At 39.7% G+C, this 19,609-nt stretch overlaps 2 protein-coding genes across 14 annotated transcripts in view; both read right to left on the minus strand.

Moving 5' to 3' along the window:
• The window catches only part of dlg1a (discs large MAGUK scaffold protein 1a), a 115,515-nt gene extending 109,756 nt beyond the window's left edge, over window positions 1-5,759 (minus strand). Inside the window, exons 1-2 of one of the 2 annotated variants that reach the window (XM_005457145.4) lie at window positions 5,423-5,759; window positions 4,220-4,381 (exon numbers count right to left, since the gene is read on the minus strand). In XM_005457145.4, the coding sequence (XP_005457202.1) occupies window positions 4,220-4,381; window positions 5,423-5,441 (181 nt within the window). In that variant the 5' untranslated portion in view covers window positions 5,442-5,759. The remainder of the gene's footprint in view (window positions 1-4,219; window positions 4,382-5,422) is intronic. The other variant, XM_025899799.1, reaches the window with a different exon arrangement.
• A 4,640-nt stretch (window positions 5,760-10,399) lies between these two features.
• The window catches only part of lrrc7 (leucine rich repeat containing 7), a 132,889-nt gene continuing 123,679 nt past the window's right edge, over window positions 10,400-19,609 (minus strand). For 9 of the 12 annotated variants that reach the window (XM_025899795.1, XM_025899791.1, XM_025899792.1 and 6 more), the window contains 2 exons: window positions 16,775-16,849; window positions 10,400-14,080 (listed from right to left, as the gene is read on the minus strand). In XM_025899795.1, coding sequence (XP_025755580.1) covers window positions 13,970-14,080; window positions 16,775-16,849 — 186 coding nt within the window. In that variant the 3' untranslated portion in view covers window positions 10,400-13,969. Of the gene's footprint in view, window positions 14,290-16,774; window positions 16,850-19,609 lie in introns of all 12 variants that reach the window. The other 3 variants (XM_019346908.2, XM_019346909.2, XM_019346910.2) reach the window with 3 other exon arrangements.

Below are 19,609 nucleotides of genomic sequence, written 5' to 3' on the forward strand. Positions count from 1 at the left end.
ACGGGTGTACAGTCCAGCTTTTTTTGTTTTCTGTGTGTGGCTCGCTGACTTGTTTGCAGTGAATTTTATCAGATGAGATTTGATAAGTTTACTCCACCCGTAGAATGACCTGATTTGCCTGCTTTGTATTCCAGTGTGTCGGGATTTGGTACCGGTGGGTGTAAGAGAGCCTGTTATACAGTATCACAGGTTTAGTTATTGAGTGGCCGTAGATAAAGGTGCAGAAATGCTTGTCTCTTATTAACAGTCAGTTTTTGCCTTAACAGTCATTTTGCTGTGACTGTTAAGTCAGCTGCAGGTTGGCAGCTAACAAATGATTGCCCTATTTAAATGTAGCCCCTATGTTCTGAAAACAACTATCTGCAACTGTCCCAGGATTGGTTAAAGTTGTTAAGGGAGTCCCCACTGTGAGCTGGACAGAGGCTGTGATGTTAAAAAAAGCTGCTCCAGCAGAGCTTAACTATTACTTTATAGTATATGCTAAATTATTCAGATACAAGCAAAACCAAGATGGTCACAAAGAGAGCCCATCTCTCAGAGTACACTGGTAGAGAATACTTTACCTAATGAAACATAGCTAATACTCTGAGGACCTCTAGTGGCGACATAATATTACTAGCAATGATTCACTTCCCCTAATCTACAGTACAGCTGACAAATAGTTCTGCACTAAATCATAAATCATCATGTAAACACATCTCAAATGGGTATGGTGGCTATAACACAGATGATAAGGGGGAATAAAAAAGGATAGTGAAATGTAAATAGTGGAATAATCCAGTGCAGCAGCAGGGACGCAAACCCATGCACAAAGTCTTTACCAGAAAGAAGGATCAGTAAGAATAGCAAACAACAAAACAGGGGAAGCATTATTTCACAACACATCAGATCCAATTTGGTTAAAGTAAAAAGTCAAGCTTCAAAACAGGAACTCGGAATCAGGGTGAGTGAACAGCATAAACAAGCACACAAACGCTGGCACAATAAACGTGAGAAGGTGCGCTGCAGTGCGCTGTAATAGCTACAGGTGTGGGCGGGGTAGAAAGCAGGTGGGGCCTGGGAGTGAAAACCAGTTTGTCACCATTAACGTTACCATGAGGATTCACGTGTGATTAAGCAACAGTTAATCAAAGGAGACTTTGCTGGTTAGACTGTCACCTTGTTAGAGGAATTTATACATAGATTTAGATTTGAAAGGTGGGTGCCTGCTTTCTGTGACACCCTACGTTCTGCTCTCCATTTTCTGATATGAGCCCCACACAAAACAAACAGTTCTCCTCTCCTGTTGCTGTCATGAATTCAGCCTATTTTCTGCAGACCTAATGTTGGAAATCTAGTCAGTCCCTGTCAATCCCCAAAACAGCATGACAATTCTTGTAGTGTGGTATCTGGTATCTGTAAGACATGAATCTTGATAAATTAACAAAATCCACACACAACGTTGAGATTTTTGCATTATTGCGAAGAGGAAGTGAAGAATCAAACGAAAGGCTCAAATCTTTAAGATCAATAAAACTGTAATATTTACCCTTGCTGAAACTTTCTGTTTTACAGTTTTTTCTGAATGCTTAAACCCTAACTGTGATTCTTATAGCACAATTTCTAAAACTATTAATACTTATAGCAAAACCACTCACTGAGTTTGCAAAACTAAAAGCACAAACACTGCTTTGCACTCAGTTTGCCATTTTGTAACACACACCTTGCAAAACTGTAGGTACAATCCAGTGCACAGCACTCTTTTTGCAGAGCTGTAAACACAACTCACTGCTTTACACTCAATTTCCAAATGATCAACATACTCCTAACAAAACTATACACATTTATGGCTGTTATTTACACTATTTTGCCAACTGTCTGGCACACTGTCACATGTGAAAACTGTTTTAGATAATTAGTTCACTTTGCAATCAGCCTAAGCACTTTAAATAAGCTACAGGTAAGCTGTCCGTGTGGAGTACAATGGAGGGAGCAGGAAGAGTGAGAAGAGTGAGAATTAGAGGAGGCCGAGGAAGAGGACGTGGAGGTGAAGAAGTAGGATGAAGAGGACGACAAGGACAAGGAGGTTCACCTCCTTGTCCTTAGAGGAAGAGGAGAGGACAAGGAGGAGCAAGAAGAGGACGAGGAGGGGGAAGAGGAAGGGTAAGAAGAGTCAGCGCTACAATAGTGGACCATGTAATCAACCATGGAGTGACCCTGAGGGAACCTGGCCAATGGGTTCAGGCTAACTTGAGCCACTACACTGTAGCAAGCATCATAAGGACATTTCGAAATGAGAGTCGGTTAGTACAGTCACTCTGCACTAAGATTTGTAGCACTGCCATATGCTAATGAGAAACACAACAATACCATAGATGTAAAAATACTGAAATTGTTACTTTACAGAATTGCTAGACGACCAGATGCAGGGGGCAGAGGACGAATGTTCACTGCAGACCAAGAAACCCATATAGTCAATATGGTGATTGCAAATAATTCCATAAGGCTACGCGAAATTCAGCAGCGCATAATTGAGGATGACACCACCTTCCAAAACATACAAAATGTGAGCATTTCTGTATTAGGTCGTGTACTTGCTCGCAACAGAATCCAAATGAAACAAATCTACAGAGTACCTTGTGAAAGAAACAGTGAACGTGTAAAGCAGCTGCGATATGACTATGTGCAGGTAAGCTATAGTATCATTGGTACTGAATCTGGAAGTGCATACTGTAGTGCTGTGCATGTGCCTGCTGTGCTGAATTTGTTTAGACTTGTCTGGAGAGTGATGGAGCTAGAGACAGATGGGTCATGAGCAGTTTTTTGTGGATGAGGCTGGTTTTCACCTCACTAAGACAAGGAGACGTGGCAGGAACATTACTGGACACCGTGCCATAATCAATGTCCCAGAACAACGTGATGGTAACATAACTATGTGTGCAGCTATAAGTCAAAATGGTGTTGTTCACCATCATGCAACCCTGGGCCCATATAACACTGCACACATTATTACATTCCTGGACACCTTACATGACACGCTCACTAATGTTCAGAGACCAGAGCAGACCAGATACGTCATCATATGGGACAATGTTAGTTTCCATAGGGCTGCTTTGGTCCGTAACTGGTTTACAGATCACCCACTCTTCACTGTACTCAACCTCCCATCATACTCTCCATTCTTGAATTCAATTGAAGAGTTCTTCTCTGCCTGGCGCTGGAAGGTCTATGACCATCATCCCCATCAACGCATAGCCCTTTTACAGGCAATGGAGGAGGCATGTGGGGATATTGACCAGGCATCATGTCAGGCCTGGATACGCCATTCCAGAAGATTTTTTCCCCGGTGCCTTGGACTAGAGGACATTGCATGTGATGTAGACGAAATTTTGTGGCCAGACCCAGAGAGACGACACGATGTAGACTGATTTCTTTTTTTTACTCAGTGAAATTACTATTTTGTTTTGACTTGGAAATGAACACTTGTGTTTGTTTTGATGTGTGTGAAGGTGTGTGAAAAACACCAGTACTTGAAGTTTGGATCCCTCTATGTTTACGGACCTATGACAAAAGTATGACCTCAAACTGACATAGCCTACCTTGTGCACAGAGAAAGCAAAAGCCAGATGTGTTTTTCATTCATACCATCAGTGTGTAGTTGGTGCATTGTGTGCTTATTAATGTGATGGCTTGTGTTAACTGTTTGATACGAAAATACCATTTTTACGAAGGTTTGGAGAGTTAAGCAAAGGGTTATTAGCTTTTGCAAGAAAACTACAATGTTTTGCTGATTTGGTGAAGGGTTTTCTTATTTGTGTGTTTTGCAAAAGTAGCCAATAGTTACAAAAAATGTGCTTAAGCCATCAGAAAAAACTGTATTAGTCAAGGAACTAACATAATGTAATTCACAAATGGCAAAACCTCTGTCTCTACTTTTATAAAAAATGATGTAAAATGTTATAAAATAATTGCATGTGGACTAATCTGCACGTAAGATGAATGGTTAGACACCAGAAGTGCAAACGTTTTGTGATGTGGTAAGATAAAGTACAAGAAGTTATGCAGATGTATGCCTTAAACTGATAGCAAATTAAACGTAAAACACATGTAATGCGTGACAGAAAGCACTCCAAGCACAGCTTTATTTCCAAAAAAGTCAATTGTGCACATAAAAGTAGTTTGCCTAAATTGTCAAAATCCAGGAAATGTGATCAAAGCTGACCAAAGCAAATTTTCTTACCAAGAAGTGCACTGAAGAGCTGACTTTGAAAGACATTGATGACTTTGTCCAGAGACTGCTGCAGCTGGTGGTCTTCCTCCACAGGTCCCTGTTTGGCCTTTTGCTGTCTCTGGTCTAGCTTGGCTCTATACTGCTGGAGCAGCTCCAGGGCACGCTGGGCATCTAAAAAAAACATAAATAAATAATTAGAAAACATGGTTTTTATCTCTTATGGAAAACACAATTTCCAGGTGCTCTTAAGCAGAGCAAGGAGACGCTGGATGTTAAAAGCTTTTAATTGCAGAAAGCTACAGTTAAAATTGAGAATTTCTGCATGTCTGTCTGAAAAATAAAGTGTCTTCATTCATTTTTTTAAAAAACAGTGTTGGTTTGAAAAAAAAAAGAAAAGAAAAAAAGTAAATGACTTTGTGTTCACCCCAGGCTACAAGATCACAACTTCTAATAGGGTTTGTAATGATCAGTGAAAGCCTTCTTAATTAAAATGGTAATTAAGACTTCATAACCCGTGTATTTGCACATTTTATGGATAAAAGATAAGCTATAACATTTTACTGCCATCCTTTATATCGCCCCGATGCCCTCATGCAGAAGGGTAGTAGAATTTATGGTGCAAGGGAAGATGCAGGCTGCAAATTCCTGACTCTAAACAGCTGATTAAACCGGAAGCAGTGACGATCAACGTCAAACTTCGACTAAATGTGTCAGCGCGTGCATTAACTTTACACTTGCATGACAATACGTAAAGCCAAATGAATTAAAAGACTGGCAGTTCAATTTCTATGCATGTGTCTGCAAGCACTTTTATATTGAAGAGCTCTATTTCTGGGCAGCTTTGCTGTTTTTTGCATTTCACTGCAAAAACAGCTAAAGTGTTATCGTCTAAATATTATGTATGCCGAATTTACAACAGCGTCCGAGTATGCAGTAAGAGCCCTGGAGCTATTTTCTAAAAGTCGTGTACACGTACACTGAACAGTTCCGCGTTTAAAAGTGCAGGTGTTTCACACAAGTTTCGTGCGCTAAAGCATAGGAGCGCCTCGCGGAGCTAGCGCAACATCAACGCGACCTTTTTGAGTGGCTAAAAGTGATACGTTCGGTGTCACAAAATGCATTACGTGATAAGAATATTAACACAGAAACATTATATCACATAAGTGTAACTAAAGACCGAAAGTCCATTTTCTTAACAAGCATTTTCTTTACCTTTCTGTCGCACAGGCATGGTGGCACGCACGCTGAGTCCTCCTCCCCTGGCTCACACCGATCCGACTGTGCTTCTGTTATCACAGATGTGAGCGTCTGTCCCGCGACAGCCTGCTCACCCAAACTGGGACACCAAACTGTCACCACAACAGGCACCACCGAGCTGTCCGGTAGTTAAGAGAAAATATAATTCAATGTAGTGTTGAAAAAAGTGTGAGAAAACTGACACAGACACTGTCAACAAACGCTGACAATCACCGCGTGGACTTAGAACCCGGAGTAATAATGATAGCGTGATTGTTTTTTCCCCTCCCTCTGTTCCTCTTTCACTTCAAGGCTCCCCGTGTCACCATTTGGTTAAACTAGTACCGATTTCTTCACCCAGATGACTTGACTCAAAATGCTGTCCGACCGGTTGGACAAATACACACACTCACACACACAAACACACTTTCTCATACACATTCACGCACTCAACTCAAAAACACAAATGAAGCAGGTTGGAGGGGCTCTTCATAAGGAGCTTGCGTCTTGCAGGTATTGTCATGTTAAACATATTGTATGCAGTGGATAAAAGCCCGCTCTATTCTCGGGTGCCTATCCACATCTAATCCACTCAGTGCTGAGGATAGACTTGGGTTTACAGATACTGATCTAACTACATTAAATCTATGAAAGCTTTCCTCTCCTGCTCCCAGCTTAGTCTTTGGCTCTTGTTACTTAGTTATGTCTGTTTATGGAGCTTACATGGGTGCATTCAAAGAAAAACACAAGGGGGTCCAATTGAAATGTCACAGGTGTAATCCCAGCAAAAGTCCAGGCACTTCATCCCTGTGTGGTTTTAGCCATATTGTCATGGTAAACAGAGTGTGCTGAGTAGATGAAAACCATCCCCTGTACCAGACTTGTCTCACTAAACTGCAGTGATCCACATCCCTACCAGGCAAGTCCCCTTTAGTAGTGGAAAGAAATAAAGTCTTTCTTTAGAATCTAATGACTATATATAAGTATATAGAGAGAGCCATAATGCCCTCAGCTTTAGCATGCAGTCTGTCACTTTTGTACCTTTATGCTAGCCATAGCCTGCTTTTCTGGTTGTCTCTGAGCAAGAGTTACAAAAAGTTTTACTATTCCAGTCAGAGCGATGACACGGGGGATGCTCAATCAGCATTTGCTGCCTCATTTACTGAAAAAAACAAAACTCTGTATGGTATAAATCAAAATTTATCTGTATTTTTCACCTATTGACTTTGCCCTTTGTATAAATTAAGTTGCTTAAAAGCATAGTGTTTTGCTATCAGTGATCAAGTGGGGATCCCAAAGCTACACAACCCAGAAAAATGTTGTTTTTCTACCCATGTATACATTTACTGCTTCAGCATTGTGTTTGGGATCATTGTCATGACGAAAAATGAATATATTGCTATATATTGACACTTACTAACCACCAGCCTTGAGAGGAAATTTATATACAGTACTGTTTTTGAATGTAACTCTAAATTTCCATAATTAATTTAAACGTCTCCTGACAGGTTAGTGGGACTGTGAAACATTTCCTTTTAAAAACATAACACTCAAGCTGTTTTACACATAGACAGTATAAAGGATGTAGTTGCCACCACAATATCACCCACTAGTTTTGGGGCCTATATTTCAAAGCTTCAGGGTATTTCCTGCTTCCATGTTGGCTTTTTGGACCCAGAATATACTTTATATGGATCAATGGGTGGATTGCTAATTTATTGCCTGATACACCAATTACCTCAGTTGACAATGTCCAATCATAAACTATGAGATGGTAAAAAATAGATACACATGTTGGCTAATTTTTGCTAAGCAACAGACTAACTAAGCACTATTAATATTGCTCAGGAAACCTGAAGCCCAAACTTCTGATCTGCACCACTCACTATTAGGACATCACAAAAAGCTGTTCCTAGCACAAGAGCTAACAGCAAGCTAAGCTTAGCTCCCCAACAAAGAAACAAGGTATGTCGTGCAAAATGTCCAATCACACAAACAGAAGAGTTGGTAGACCCGTTAACTAATACATTTAAATAATTTACTGTACTGGGAAAAACTGAAGTAGTAAGTAAGAGTAATAATAAACATGAATCCATAATGCTTCAGTTGTTACTTAAAGCTGAAGATATTTTGCTAACTCATTAGTCATAACTAACAAAAAGCCTACCAAGGGCAATTTTTGCCAGGTCTGCTGCACTTTTCACATTCTTCATTCTGTATTTAGTTGGGACTTGAACAAAATTCTGTTGCAGATACAAATTTTGGTCACTGTGAAGTATAATTGCTGTATGTGCAATGATATTTGTGCAAAGTTTTATTGACATTGGCACACCCATTAAGAAACAGATAGGGTAAATACAAACATGCACATGCACTTATCATTATAGCAAGAGTATAAATAAATAAAATAATAAATGTGGTTATTTAAGTGGTTCTTGCAAGCTTTCTGTTTTAAAGAATGTAGCTGACATTTGTATCTCTGTCACTGTGTCAGTTATTAAGAGGAAGTGGCAATAAACTGCCCACTTTTACCTTTAGCAGCACACTTATGCGACTGGAAGCATTTAATCTCTTCCATAGGTCATGAACATAGTAGATGGACATATATGGTATGGTTTCATATAGTATTTCTTTTAGAGTCATTTTTAAATCATTTCCTGTTTGCTAATTTTATCTAACCTATATTTTACATAAAGTTACATATAGATATATAAGATGAAGAGCTCTACTTCCAGGAGATGTTAAACTATGAAAAGCAATCTATGCTTGATTTAATAGACAGGAAACTGTTATTGATCATTTCATCCAACTAGCCAAAGAGTAGCTTTTCCTAAATGATATGGTGTTCTTTTGTTCCATTGCCTTGTTTTTCTTTGTTTTACTATAACGTGGTGTGTTTAATGGGTGAGCATAAATCACCTTTCGAGGCAATCGTAAGACTAAAAAGATGAAATTATTCAGAGAGAAAAGCAGAGTTCATGCATGCTGGAGACACACTGCGCCTGTGTCTTCATGTGGACAGTGGAGCAGTGGTAGGGACACTTCCATCAGCATAAGCATGCAGCAGCTGAATGCAGGTCATGGACCCAGGCTCTGGTATTGTTATTGATTAGGTCAGAAGAGCTTATTGACCATTTTGGTGGGTGCACATAAACTCTCGCTGTGTATCTCTTACAAATTCTCACCAGCAGTCACTCTGATTCCAGTATAATATATGAGTCAGAGTGGGGAGTAATGCATGCATGATTGTGTAAGTGGGCTGGTCATGTGGCAAACAGAAGTATCTTTTTGTCCAATGCAGTGTGTAAAAGACAGAGTAAAGAGGGAAGGGAACAAAAGGGCGTCATTCTGCTTTTTGCCAGAGTGTACGTTAGTGTGTGGGCGCCTGTGTGTGTGCGCGCAGTGTTACTCTCTATTGTTTATTGTCGGCTGATACCACAGTAAGCAGACTTGTTCTACAGTGGGCTCTGATGCCAAGAGAACAGTGGGGAATGGTACAAACCAGCCACCGGATAGAGAGTTTAGAAAAATGACACCTAACTTCCAGTTTGGTTGCAGTGACAAGAACTCAGATGTGTTAAAAAATCATCACCAACAGGTACTTAAATTCCTCTTGACAAATATCTGTTAGCATTGTTTGTTTACAGCTACATGTGCATTCATTTGTATTGAATGTTAATGATGCACATAGTTGATCGAGCAATGCAAATGACTTTATGCAGGTAAGTCAAAATATTTTATAAGCTGCTTTCATGTCTAGCGTGCAATGTGTTAAACTGAAAAGTAACTACTAATGTATCTGTGATGCATTCAAAAATATTGGACGTCATTGAGGAAATTACATATTATCTTTATTACCTTTTCAGATAAATTTTTATTATATTGAAAAAAAAAAGTAAATATATAGAAAAAAACCCATTTGCCTTATTTTAAATGGCAAATTACAAAACAACCCACTTACTTCACCATACTGTGTAATGCAGACAAAATGACTGCTGAGTAACTGAACACACAGGGCAATGGATTCCATCCATTCATCCATCGTCTTCTGCTTATCCATTTGTGAGGCCTGGATCATATCCCAACAGCCATAGGGCAAGAAGCGAGGTACATCCTGGACAGTCTTACCAGTCTGTCAGTCACCCCGGAGTATAAGGAGAACATGCAAACTCCGCAAAGGTGGGATTTTAGTTGGCCTACAAATGAACTCATTGATTAATTCTCATTAAATTTCCTTTTCACTAATTCCCACTACATAAATTGAAGGCTTCTGGTTTAGTTCATAAAACTTTTTGGTTTCAACTAACATTTCCATATAGGACTAATTACTACTTTCTGGATTTGAATTATCATGTTAAACCGTTTTCCTTAATTGCACAGTAACCTGTGTGCATAAACTAGTAAGATTTTCATACTTACCACAATGCGCCAAGCTTTTTCTTCAACGTGGGTTTTGAGCCCCAGAAGAGACACACTGTGAGGCACCAGTCAGAACTCGGCTGACCCTCTGCGATCTACAGCTCAGATAAGTGTCAAGAATAGATGAGATGGATGGATCAAGAGGGATGAAGAGGAGTCAGGCTGTTAGTCTAATGGACAGAGAGACAAAGGAGCATCTGCAGAGATGATGAGAGGCCCTGCTGAGTTTAATCCACAGAGGTAACCGTAATATCCCACAGACCTGCTGAGGCGATCCTCATCACTCTCTTTTCCTTCACATAATTTATATATCGGTTCCTTTCACCATCTTCTTTGTTCTCTTCGCCTTGACTCACTGAGGCATCACTTCCATTCCTTATTCTGGCCTCTGCATTTCCCACATCTGCATTTGAACTCATTTTTTTCCTCACTCCTTTCTCCTGCCTCCTCTCTTCCTTATGCATAAATATGGAAAGAAGAACATTGTTTTATTCCTCCACCCTCCTAAAAACAGCTCAATGCACCAGGAGAAGCCCATATTACCAATAGTGACATTTTTATTATTTGTACAATAGAGACTTTAGTACATTATTCAAAACACTTCTTATATACTGAAAAAATGGTACGTCCCAAAGCCCAAAATGGCTCCAGTATAATCGCTGCACAGCATTTTTTCAATTTTATACATATATTATTTTTTGTAAAAACTGTATCTTAAATAGTATGTACAGATAGCGTCTGCAAAATGCATTCTAAACACATGATATATATTATATATACTTCGGCAATTACATTTCTCCGCATTAATACTCAAACTTAAAACTGGAAGGATTTCAACTTGCATGTGCAAATAAATAAAGAAATAAATAGTTTCTGTTAAATCGTCACTAAAATTTGTCCAACTTATAAACTCGACAGCGTTTCTCTCTTCGGAGGTCAAAGTACTTTTTGTCACACAACAGAAGAAGCAGCATTCAAGTTGGGTAGGTGTAGGTACTGCAGAAAGCATGAGTACATTCACAATCAATATGAGTCATTTTTAAATTGGATTTCATTCACAGCTATGTACAGTGACACCGCCCTCATTTGTTCAGCTCTTTTAGCAGTTTAAACACATAGAAAATGACTGAATTTTTTTTAAATAGTCATATACATATATATAATATATATTTGTATAACACAAATTCACAATTACAGTAGAAATACATTTTATACAGTTTTGGATAGTACATGTGTAGGTCTCCAAGTCATACTGTGCGTACTTCCATCCATAACTTTGTTATAAGTGTCATTATAAAATATCACAATTTTTGAGCAAAGCTAAGGTATATCAATATATTTAGAAAGAATTACCTGAAACATGTAGTAAAAAATAATTATATTATCAAACCTTTTACTCTGTTCTCATCACAATATCTTTGATATTTCAAACTCTAAATAGGGTCGGGGTGGGTACCTGTGGTTAACTCTCCTAACCACATGATTAAACTGTGCCGTTTTGTGTCTCCTATTGATAAACTGATGGAAATCGTATTTGGAGAGTTGACACAAAAAGGGCACCTGTCAAGTGAAATCAAAAGGACAGTGAAGGATGGTTCACTCTGGATGAAACATCAGATGTTATGCAGAACAGAACAAAACTCACTGCCATGAAATGCCTTCAAGACCCATGGTGCATTTACATAAAGACAAAAAGAATGAGCCTCTGTATTTCAGTCAGTACATCTTCTCAAGCGTGACTATAAAAGCCAGACTACAGAGCAAAGGCTTTCAATCTCTGTTTTCGTGTATTTTTTTTCTCTTTTTGCTTTTTTACATAGAGTCTATTGCTACGGTGGCCCTGAGAGGTCAAACGCGCTGCAATTTTACAAAACATTGGCAAATGGAATAAGGCTGCAAAAGCTAAAAATCAAACAAAAAACAAAAAAACCCTCACAAAATACAACGGAAGTGTTTTGGGGACACAATAACATGACGGAGCAGCTGCCGACGTGACAAGCTAACAGTAATCGGCTAATAGCAAACATATATTTATGGTATTATGCGATTTAAACACACAGTACCTTGCATTTGTTTTTCCCTCACAAGAATCCTCCACTTCGTTTCAGCGTGTGTCGGTGCAACCCTTTGCATGTTTTGGTTCTGTCACATTATTATCTCCCCTAATACACTTCCATTATGTTTTCCAAGGGTTTTTTCCCCCTTCTTTTTTCTTTTGTGACCTTTTGCAGCATTTTTCTGTTTGCTGATGTTTTCTTAAATTGCAGTACCGTTGACCCATCAGGTCCACCATAACTTTCGTTTTCCCTGTTCTTTTAAATAGTTTGAGCATGTACCAGCAAAGTCAGCAAGCCTTCCGTGTATGCCTGGTATCAATCAGCATCTCCTCGACTTTTAAAATTCAAGTGTAACCGAAACCACATGTGACACAAATCAGATGTTTCCCCGATTGTCAAAAAAAGAGACGATATCTGATTTATCCTCCTAAAATGAAACCTTGCAGATGCTTGTAGGGGCATTAGTGTCTCACACTGCTTTCCACAGGAAGGCCAAAGGTCAGGAGACTTCAGCAGAGGAGATGCTGAAGCCGAGTCAACAACTATAGAACAGCTTACCGGCTCACTGAAGCCACGTTTTTGATTTTAGTGTGTGCAGATCAGTTCTGGGCCACAAAGAGGTAAAGCTCTGATATTGTTGTAAATACAACCGAGGAGCGCCAGAGGCTGCATATGGCACAGATCAACGAGCAGCACTTAGTGCTTTAATACGTCTAGAGAGTAGAGACGTCTAGAAGCCAACAGAAAATGTCTATCTGTCAGTGTCCAGTGATGTAAAAGCATGCTGTGACTTATAAACACCTCAAAAGGGATGTGACATCACTGCACAACATAAGACAGGACTTTAAAAAGATGGCACAGTTAATATTAATGGACCAGTTTTATAATGGAAATGATTTTCTAAAATGAGGGATGCATTATGCAACATTGCAGAGAATAGATATGTGTAATTTTATGTGTGTATTTGCCTGTTAGTTTATGTGCATGGCAGTGTGTGTAAACATTAGCATGACTTGCTCAATAGATGGCACTGCAGGACAAGTAAGGCTCTGCTGAAAAGCTCAATGGGCCGAGCCTCAGAAATATTGCTTTAGCTCCTTTCAGCACAGCTGTGCAAGCAACAGCTTTTGATAAGAGAAAAGAAAAAAAACAAGTAGCAGTGATGAACTATGAAAAGTGTTTTCTATACACATAAAACGGTGATATACTCTTTAGAAAACCATTTGAAGGAACGACCCCTGTATTTCCACAGGAGGGAATTGAGAATATAGTTTATCAACAATAATCATATGAATCATAAACTTTTAAGAGCTGTCTGCTCAGGCCCCAAGGAGAGTTCTAACAAGCTGAATCTCTATGTATGTACACAAGGCAGAGTCTTAAGTTTCAATTTCTGTACAGTGGAGGCAAAAACCTGCAGAACAGAACAAAAAATATATCAGAGGAGTATGAAAATCAAAGACCGTGATAGAAAAAGGACTGAAAAGTGGGGGAAAAAGACGGAAGATGCGAAAGAAATAATAAAGCTATGAAGAACAAGGAAAGCGAACCATGTGCTACACCAAACAAAATACTTTAAATTCACAATGGACGGCAGTGGAGAAAAGAAAGAAAAATATCCCAAAATCTAACTAACCGACAAAAACTACTCAGACTGACCGCTCAGATGGCAGCTTAAATCACAAACCAACCACAAAATCCAAACTGCAGCAGCCCTGTAGGAACTTTAAAGTGTATAGTCCTCTTGCGGTCCGTCCAGCCGTCGATCAGATCAGATCGCTGACCGCCGGTAGACAGAAGAGCCGATATGTTTCCTATGATACATTTGGCACTGGTATTTGCCTTTGGTCCAGCAATAGGCAAATAAATGTCTGACTGTTCCCTTAAAAATGTTTTAAAAAAACAACAAAAAAAGGGGGGAAAAAAATGCGGCTCAATTTTCAGTTCCATAAACCTCCAGAGGAGGGCAGGTGGGATGGCGTGGGATGGCGATGAGCAGAGTAGAGAAGCGTTGCTGTATTTGTTTTGTTTGTTTTTAAAAACTATTTTAGCGCGTGCTGCTGTCTCTCAGAACCACCAAGTCCACCGTCCGCGGGAAACTCTTCAGCAGAGAGACGGCTGTCTCGTGCTCCATGTGTAAAAAACTATGTCCGTTAGCCTGCAAGGCAAACACGCAGCACAGTCAACAGCATGTGTGTGGGTGCACGTGTGTATAGAGGTATATGTGCTGCGGCTCGTTTAAGTTTCCCATACACATGTCTATGTGTGAGTGTTTTGTGGAAGGATGGAGGGTCACTGCCATCATTATCTCAGTAACACATCACTGTTGGGGAAAAGAGAGAGAAGAGGAGGAGCTACACAGTCATGCTGTAGAGAGAGAGAGAGAGAGAGAAGGGGTAAAGACAAAAAAGGGCTTTCACATGAATTCATCCAGCTACACTGTAAGTCTGTGGAAAGAAGATGAAGGGGGAGGAGAGAGGGAAACATGAAAGGAATGGCACATGGGGGGTGAGGGAGGCTGAGCTATTACCGTAAAGCGCTGACGTCTTATTTTGACCTCAATCCATCTCAATAAAATGCGTGGAGCGCGGCGCAAGAGTGAGATTTCTACTGTTGCTGTTTACTGTTTATTGATTCAATTGGACTGCTTTACATGGGAGGCGGATGTTCAATTATTATTTGGCTGATGGGGAAAACATTGCTGCGAGGCACATCAATCCAAATAACTTGTACTTGCGTACTTACATCGTTTTTCTCATATTTACTTCTAATGAAACCATGTTAGATTTAGTTCATGGGTAAAAATACATTTTAAAAAATAACCTAGCTGCAGTGTTCAGCTACTTTCATATCTAAGGCCACCTCGGCTGAAGCTATTTTATATTAAGAACATCTTTCTAATAATGCGAACATGTAACCCATGGATTTCTACCGATCATTGAAATTGTATATTCAAGTGGTCGCTAGTCCTAATGTATGGACATTTATTGACATAATTAGAAATCATAGAAATCAAGCCACTTATAATGTACCTGATATTTAGGCTTTTTTCTGACATCCTGCTCGGTCTGGAGTGGACTTCTGGAGTTCAGTAAATAACTGTAGTCAAACAGTGTGTTTTCACTGCTTCACTGGGTTTTATGTAAGGATTAGTGAAACATTAAAATTATACGGGAAGAAACTATAAGGACGGGCATTCTCTGGGTCCTCTGGGTCGCAGACCACATAATGTAAAGCAGAATTCATCCAGCGAACATGCAGAAAGCTGACCTTTACAATGTGTAGTAGAACACAAAGATTATTTATCATCAGATCCTGACCCATCTGCATGTTAATGAATTAGCTGTTTATCACATTCACAAATGTGCACATTACTTCTTTTTCTGTGTGAGGCTGTAGATACTCAATTGAATTCAATTTAATTTATATAGCAACAAACCACAACAACGGTCGCCTCAAGGTGCTTTATATTGCAAGGTTGCACTGAGACATTAATCCAACACACTTTAGATCTGTTTGAGTTCCAGTAGCTGTATTTTGACAGCCATTTCAATTTGGTTGGTAATGGATGTAAAACCACAGATCAGTAAAAAAAAAAGAAAAACTACTTCATTGCAGGCAAACTGCTGGAAGAGCAGACACCTGAGACACTTTGACTGTATCAACCTCTGTGTAGAAATGGGACTAACCATAAAAACAGTGTTCCCTGGAAAAACTAACTTCACAGCCTTTAAAAAGTGTGCATACCCCTCATACTGGGATTCTCCCTACACATTAAGTTTGGCTCATTTCAATTCTGCTCTGTTTCATTAAAACACCAGTTTTAGTGAGGACCAGAAATATTAAGCATTCACGGTGAGGACTCAGTGAAGAGCTGCAGGACAAAGTCAAAGCTTTACACCATGCGCCTACGCAAATTACACACTTGTTCTGATAACCTCTCCCCTTCCCATTAAACAAATTAACACTAACAGCAACTATCACAGCCACACAGGGCCAAAATTGACATGCTTTCTTTTGGTGTTAAATTCAGTGCAATTTGCAGAAAACTAAGCTTTACATCTTAGTAGATCACATTTGTGTGATTCATGTAAATACCCTCCTCCCACCATCTTGTGCTCTGATAGCATTTCACAAGTGAACAAAACTAAAACTGCACCTTTGTAGGAAATACCAACAAATAGCTATTTAAAGCAAAAAGAGGGCTTTTTCCATTTGTAAAAATCTCCTGTGCCATTTTATTTATTTAGAACGTTTGAAAAACTACAATGGCGAACCTGTTTATCTGCAATTACCTACCTTTATACTGTGTATAAGGTGTCCAGGTCAACTGTTCTACATTTTATGGGATTTACATGCTCTTTGTAATTTGCTTTAGGATGATCTCCAAGGACAGGTTCAGGTGCCTCTCAGTTTTGTTTTTCTGAGTAGATTACGAAGGGTGAAGTCAGTTCAGCTGTTTTCATGAGATTACATGTGCTCCATTTGTAACTTTTACTGCAATTTCAGCTTTTCCCATTGTCATTACAGCAATGAATAACAAATGACACATTGCTAACAGCTACTTAAATCTGACTGTGATCTTTGGCTCAAAGGCACACGGGTGTATGTGGGGGGTGGTGCTTGATATTTTGAGGTGGCACGCACGCACACACACGCATACAGGTAGAATATTTAGCAGGAAAAGCCTCACACACACACAATCTACAGTTAACATAAAGATTCAGTAGGATGATTACACCCTTGCTTTTCACCTCACAGTATAATAAGAAAAAAGGGTGGGGCTGGGAATGGGAGGGACAAGATGTGGATGTTTGTGATGTCTATGTGATGGCGAGTGAGCGGGTGTTACCTGCAGTATCTTGTCTCCGGGCTGCAGGGCGGAGGCGGCAGGCCCGTCATGCTGTACCCTAGTAACAAAGATACCCTATAAGTCAAAATGATACACCGTTAGGACAACACAGGGACACGATGGTTTAGAATCTTTGCCTTCTCATTCTCAATTCAATATCCAACCCCCCAATAAATAAATAAATAAATCACTTTTAAATATATGGCCAGTTCATCAAAGCATTCTCTTTGTTCACAATTTGGAGAGGCATGCAAATGCTGCATACATATTTTGACACTGAAACTGTTATGTTGTAAGGTGCTTGCGTTTTCCTTCAGATTAGCGGCTCTCTTAAAATTTACAAACACTGAGTGATAAAGCCCTCCCGAAGAGACATGTCAAAAAAGATTTAGCAGCTATTTTTAATGATATAGACTTGGCATTTTTAGAATAGACATGGGGCTGGAAAGAGAAATATATATATATATATATAAATATATACAGTAAATATTTAAAGATTATGGGAAGAAGAGTAGGCGTGGGATGGGTTTCTCACTATGGGAAGGAAGTAGGTCGCGGGCAGGGCAGAAGAAAAATTCATCCCCCATATTTTCCCTCAATAACCCAAGGCAGAGATTGTAAAAACACCAACATCTTTTCACCGAGAGCTGAAAGATGTTTTTGGACACAGAAAGTGTAGGACAATGCACCTGTATCGACTCAACACGGTTCAACAGGTTGTGTTGAACACACGGATATATTTGCCATAGAGAGGTGACACATAGGACGTGTAGTAGTGAGAGTGCAGCAGCACCTACATACTACAGTCTGTGAGAGAGAATGCAGGAACAAACACATATATTGCATGTTAAACAATTCCACAGAAGAAGGGTTAGTTCAGTGACTCCACGTGAAAACAGTGACATTTAGTATACAGTGAGCCTCATACATGCATATACAGATAAAATCATTTCTTCATCAGGATACAAACTCGTTTCATTTTGCCTGCAAAATGCTGCATACGACGCCGTTATTTGTGTGCATTCTTTACGGCGTCGGCACCTCGACCGGGTACGACAGCGTGGCCTTTCTGATCTAATATGAAGCTCACTGTACTTTACAAATAAGTTTATTAGGGGCTAAAACTGTGTAGCGTTAGTCACACCAATTAAACATTTACACGCGACAGAGCAGTTGCACACAGAGCTGCAGCATCTTGCAAAATCCTTCCATCTCCCCAAAAAACGGGGCTGTTTTCCACACAATCGGGAACAATATTAGTAATGTTTCACACAGGGATTTTAGACTTTTCCTTTAAACATGTGTTTGCTATCTCAGCAGCTCAGTGTGCAACAACAGTACATCTAACAACAGAAGGGACAGAAAACTGGATTTTCAAATGTTCCTGAGCCAGATCTAACAAAAAGAAAACATAATAAAATCCATGTTCTGATCCTTAAAACCCTCAGTCTTCTGTTCTTAAACCGACCCTGAGAAGCTCACAGATCAAAGCCCAGATCCCAATCCGGTCGATACATGAACTAAGTCCCTGTCTCTGCTCGCCGAGTCCTAATTAGGCAGACGTCAAACTGGCCCAGTGGCTTAGAGGGCCTCAGTGAGTCCTGTAAGTCCAACATCGAGGATATTATGATCATTGCTTCTTTTTAGACACCTGTTGATGACTTCTGGTAAAGTTTTGAAAGACGAAACAATTATCATAAGGTACACAAGAGCGGTACTTAAAGACGTACGCTTTGTAAACTTTCAATTATTTGGAGATCCAGCCTGGAGATTATTCTGTTTCTCTGCAAAAAACAGATTAAGATAAAGCTACATTTTTAAAGAAGGTATTTTTTTTCTGTTGGATAAAGAGTTAAAAGCAAATATAGATTTTATTATTTTGTATAGTTGTATTGTATTTGGTGATTTTGATACCAATTTGCTACTGTACCATCTGTGATTCACCTGGACATGTGGGCATGTCCCAGATCCATCAAAGCACGAGTGCAAATAACAAGCTGTCCACCAGGGGGAGCCACAGCCCTGTGGAATAGCCACAGCTGTAGTAGGCTCTGGGGATCCAAAACCACAGATGTATAATTTAGTAGTCAAGCTGTTTTCAAACATACAGCCCTTGTTAACTCTTTCACCTCGAGTTCATTTGAAAGCTAACACTGTCTTTAACCAAAAATAGCTGCAAACATATCAGAAGACAAACAGATACACTCTCACAAGTAGGCCAGAAAAGAGATTCAAAGAATAATCAAAGGCATCTGCTTCTAGTTTGAGTTGAATTTGGTGACAAATTGACGCCCGAGGTGACTACCGCTGATAAAACGCCGAAGCACACGTTAATGGCTTCTGCTTGATGCCTCTCACATGTGAATGAAACAACAGAGCAAGAACGAGGATCCAGAGGAGGATACTTGTAACAGTTGTATCCCGGCACTGTAACTTTGACAGCAGATAAATATCCTCCATCTCCTCCCTCCATGTGACCCTCTGGGTTAGTTAGATAAAGCAGACATACAGTCTATATCACATGACACAGGGGACATCTAAATCAATAATTCACTTTAGAACATTTCCTTTGAACCATACATGCTGACATGACTGAGTGGGAATCACTGCGAATATCCAGCAGATGAGCAGTGACTGACTGACACGTCCACTGTCGCCATTCGCTGGACGCCACAGTATGTATGGTGAAAGCAAGCGTTCGGTTCTAAAGTGAAACGTTACCAAGTGTTCCACAATGCCCACTGCTCCACACTAACTGGATAGATAACGTAACCTTATCTCGTATTCCTCTGACAAAATGTTCATCTGCATTGACTCCATCTTCTGCCCGTGTAA

The sequence above is a fragment of the Oreochromis niloticus genome, linkage group LG17, assembly GCF_001858045.2.
Source record: "Oreochromis niloticus isolate F11D_XX linkage group LG17, O_niloticus_UMD_NMBU, whole genome shotgun sequence".
Classification (NCBI taxonomy): domain Eukaryota; kingdom Metazoa; phylum Chordata; class Actinopteri; order Cichliformes; family Cichlidae; genus Oreochromis; species Oreochromis niloticus.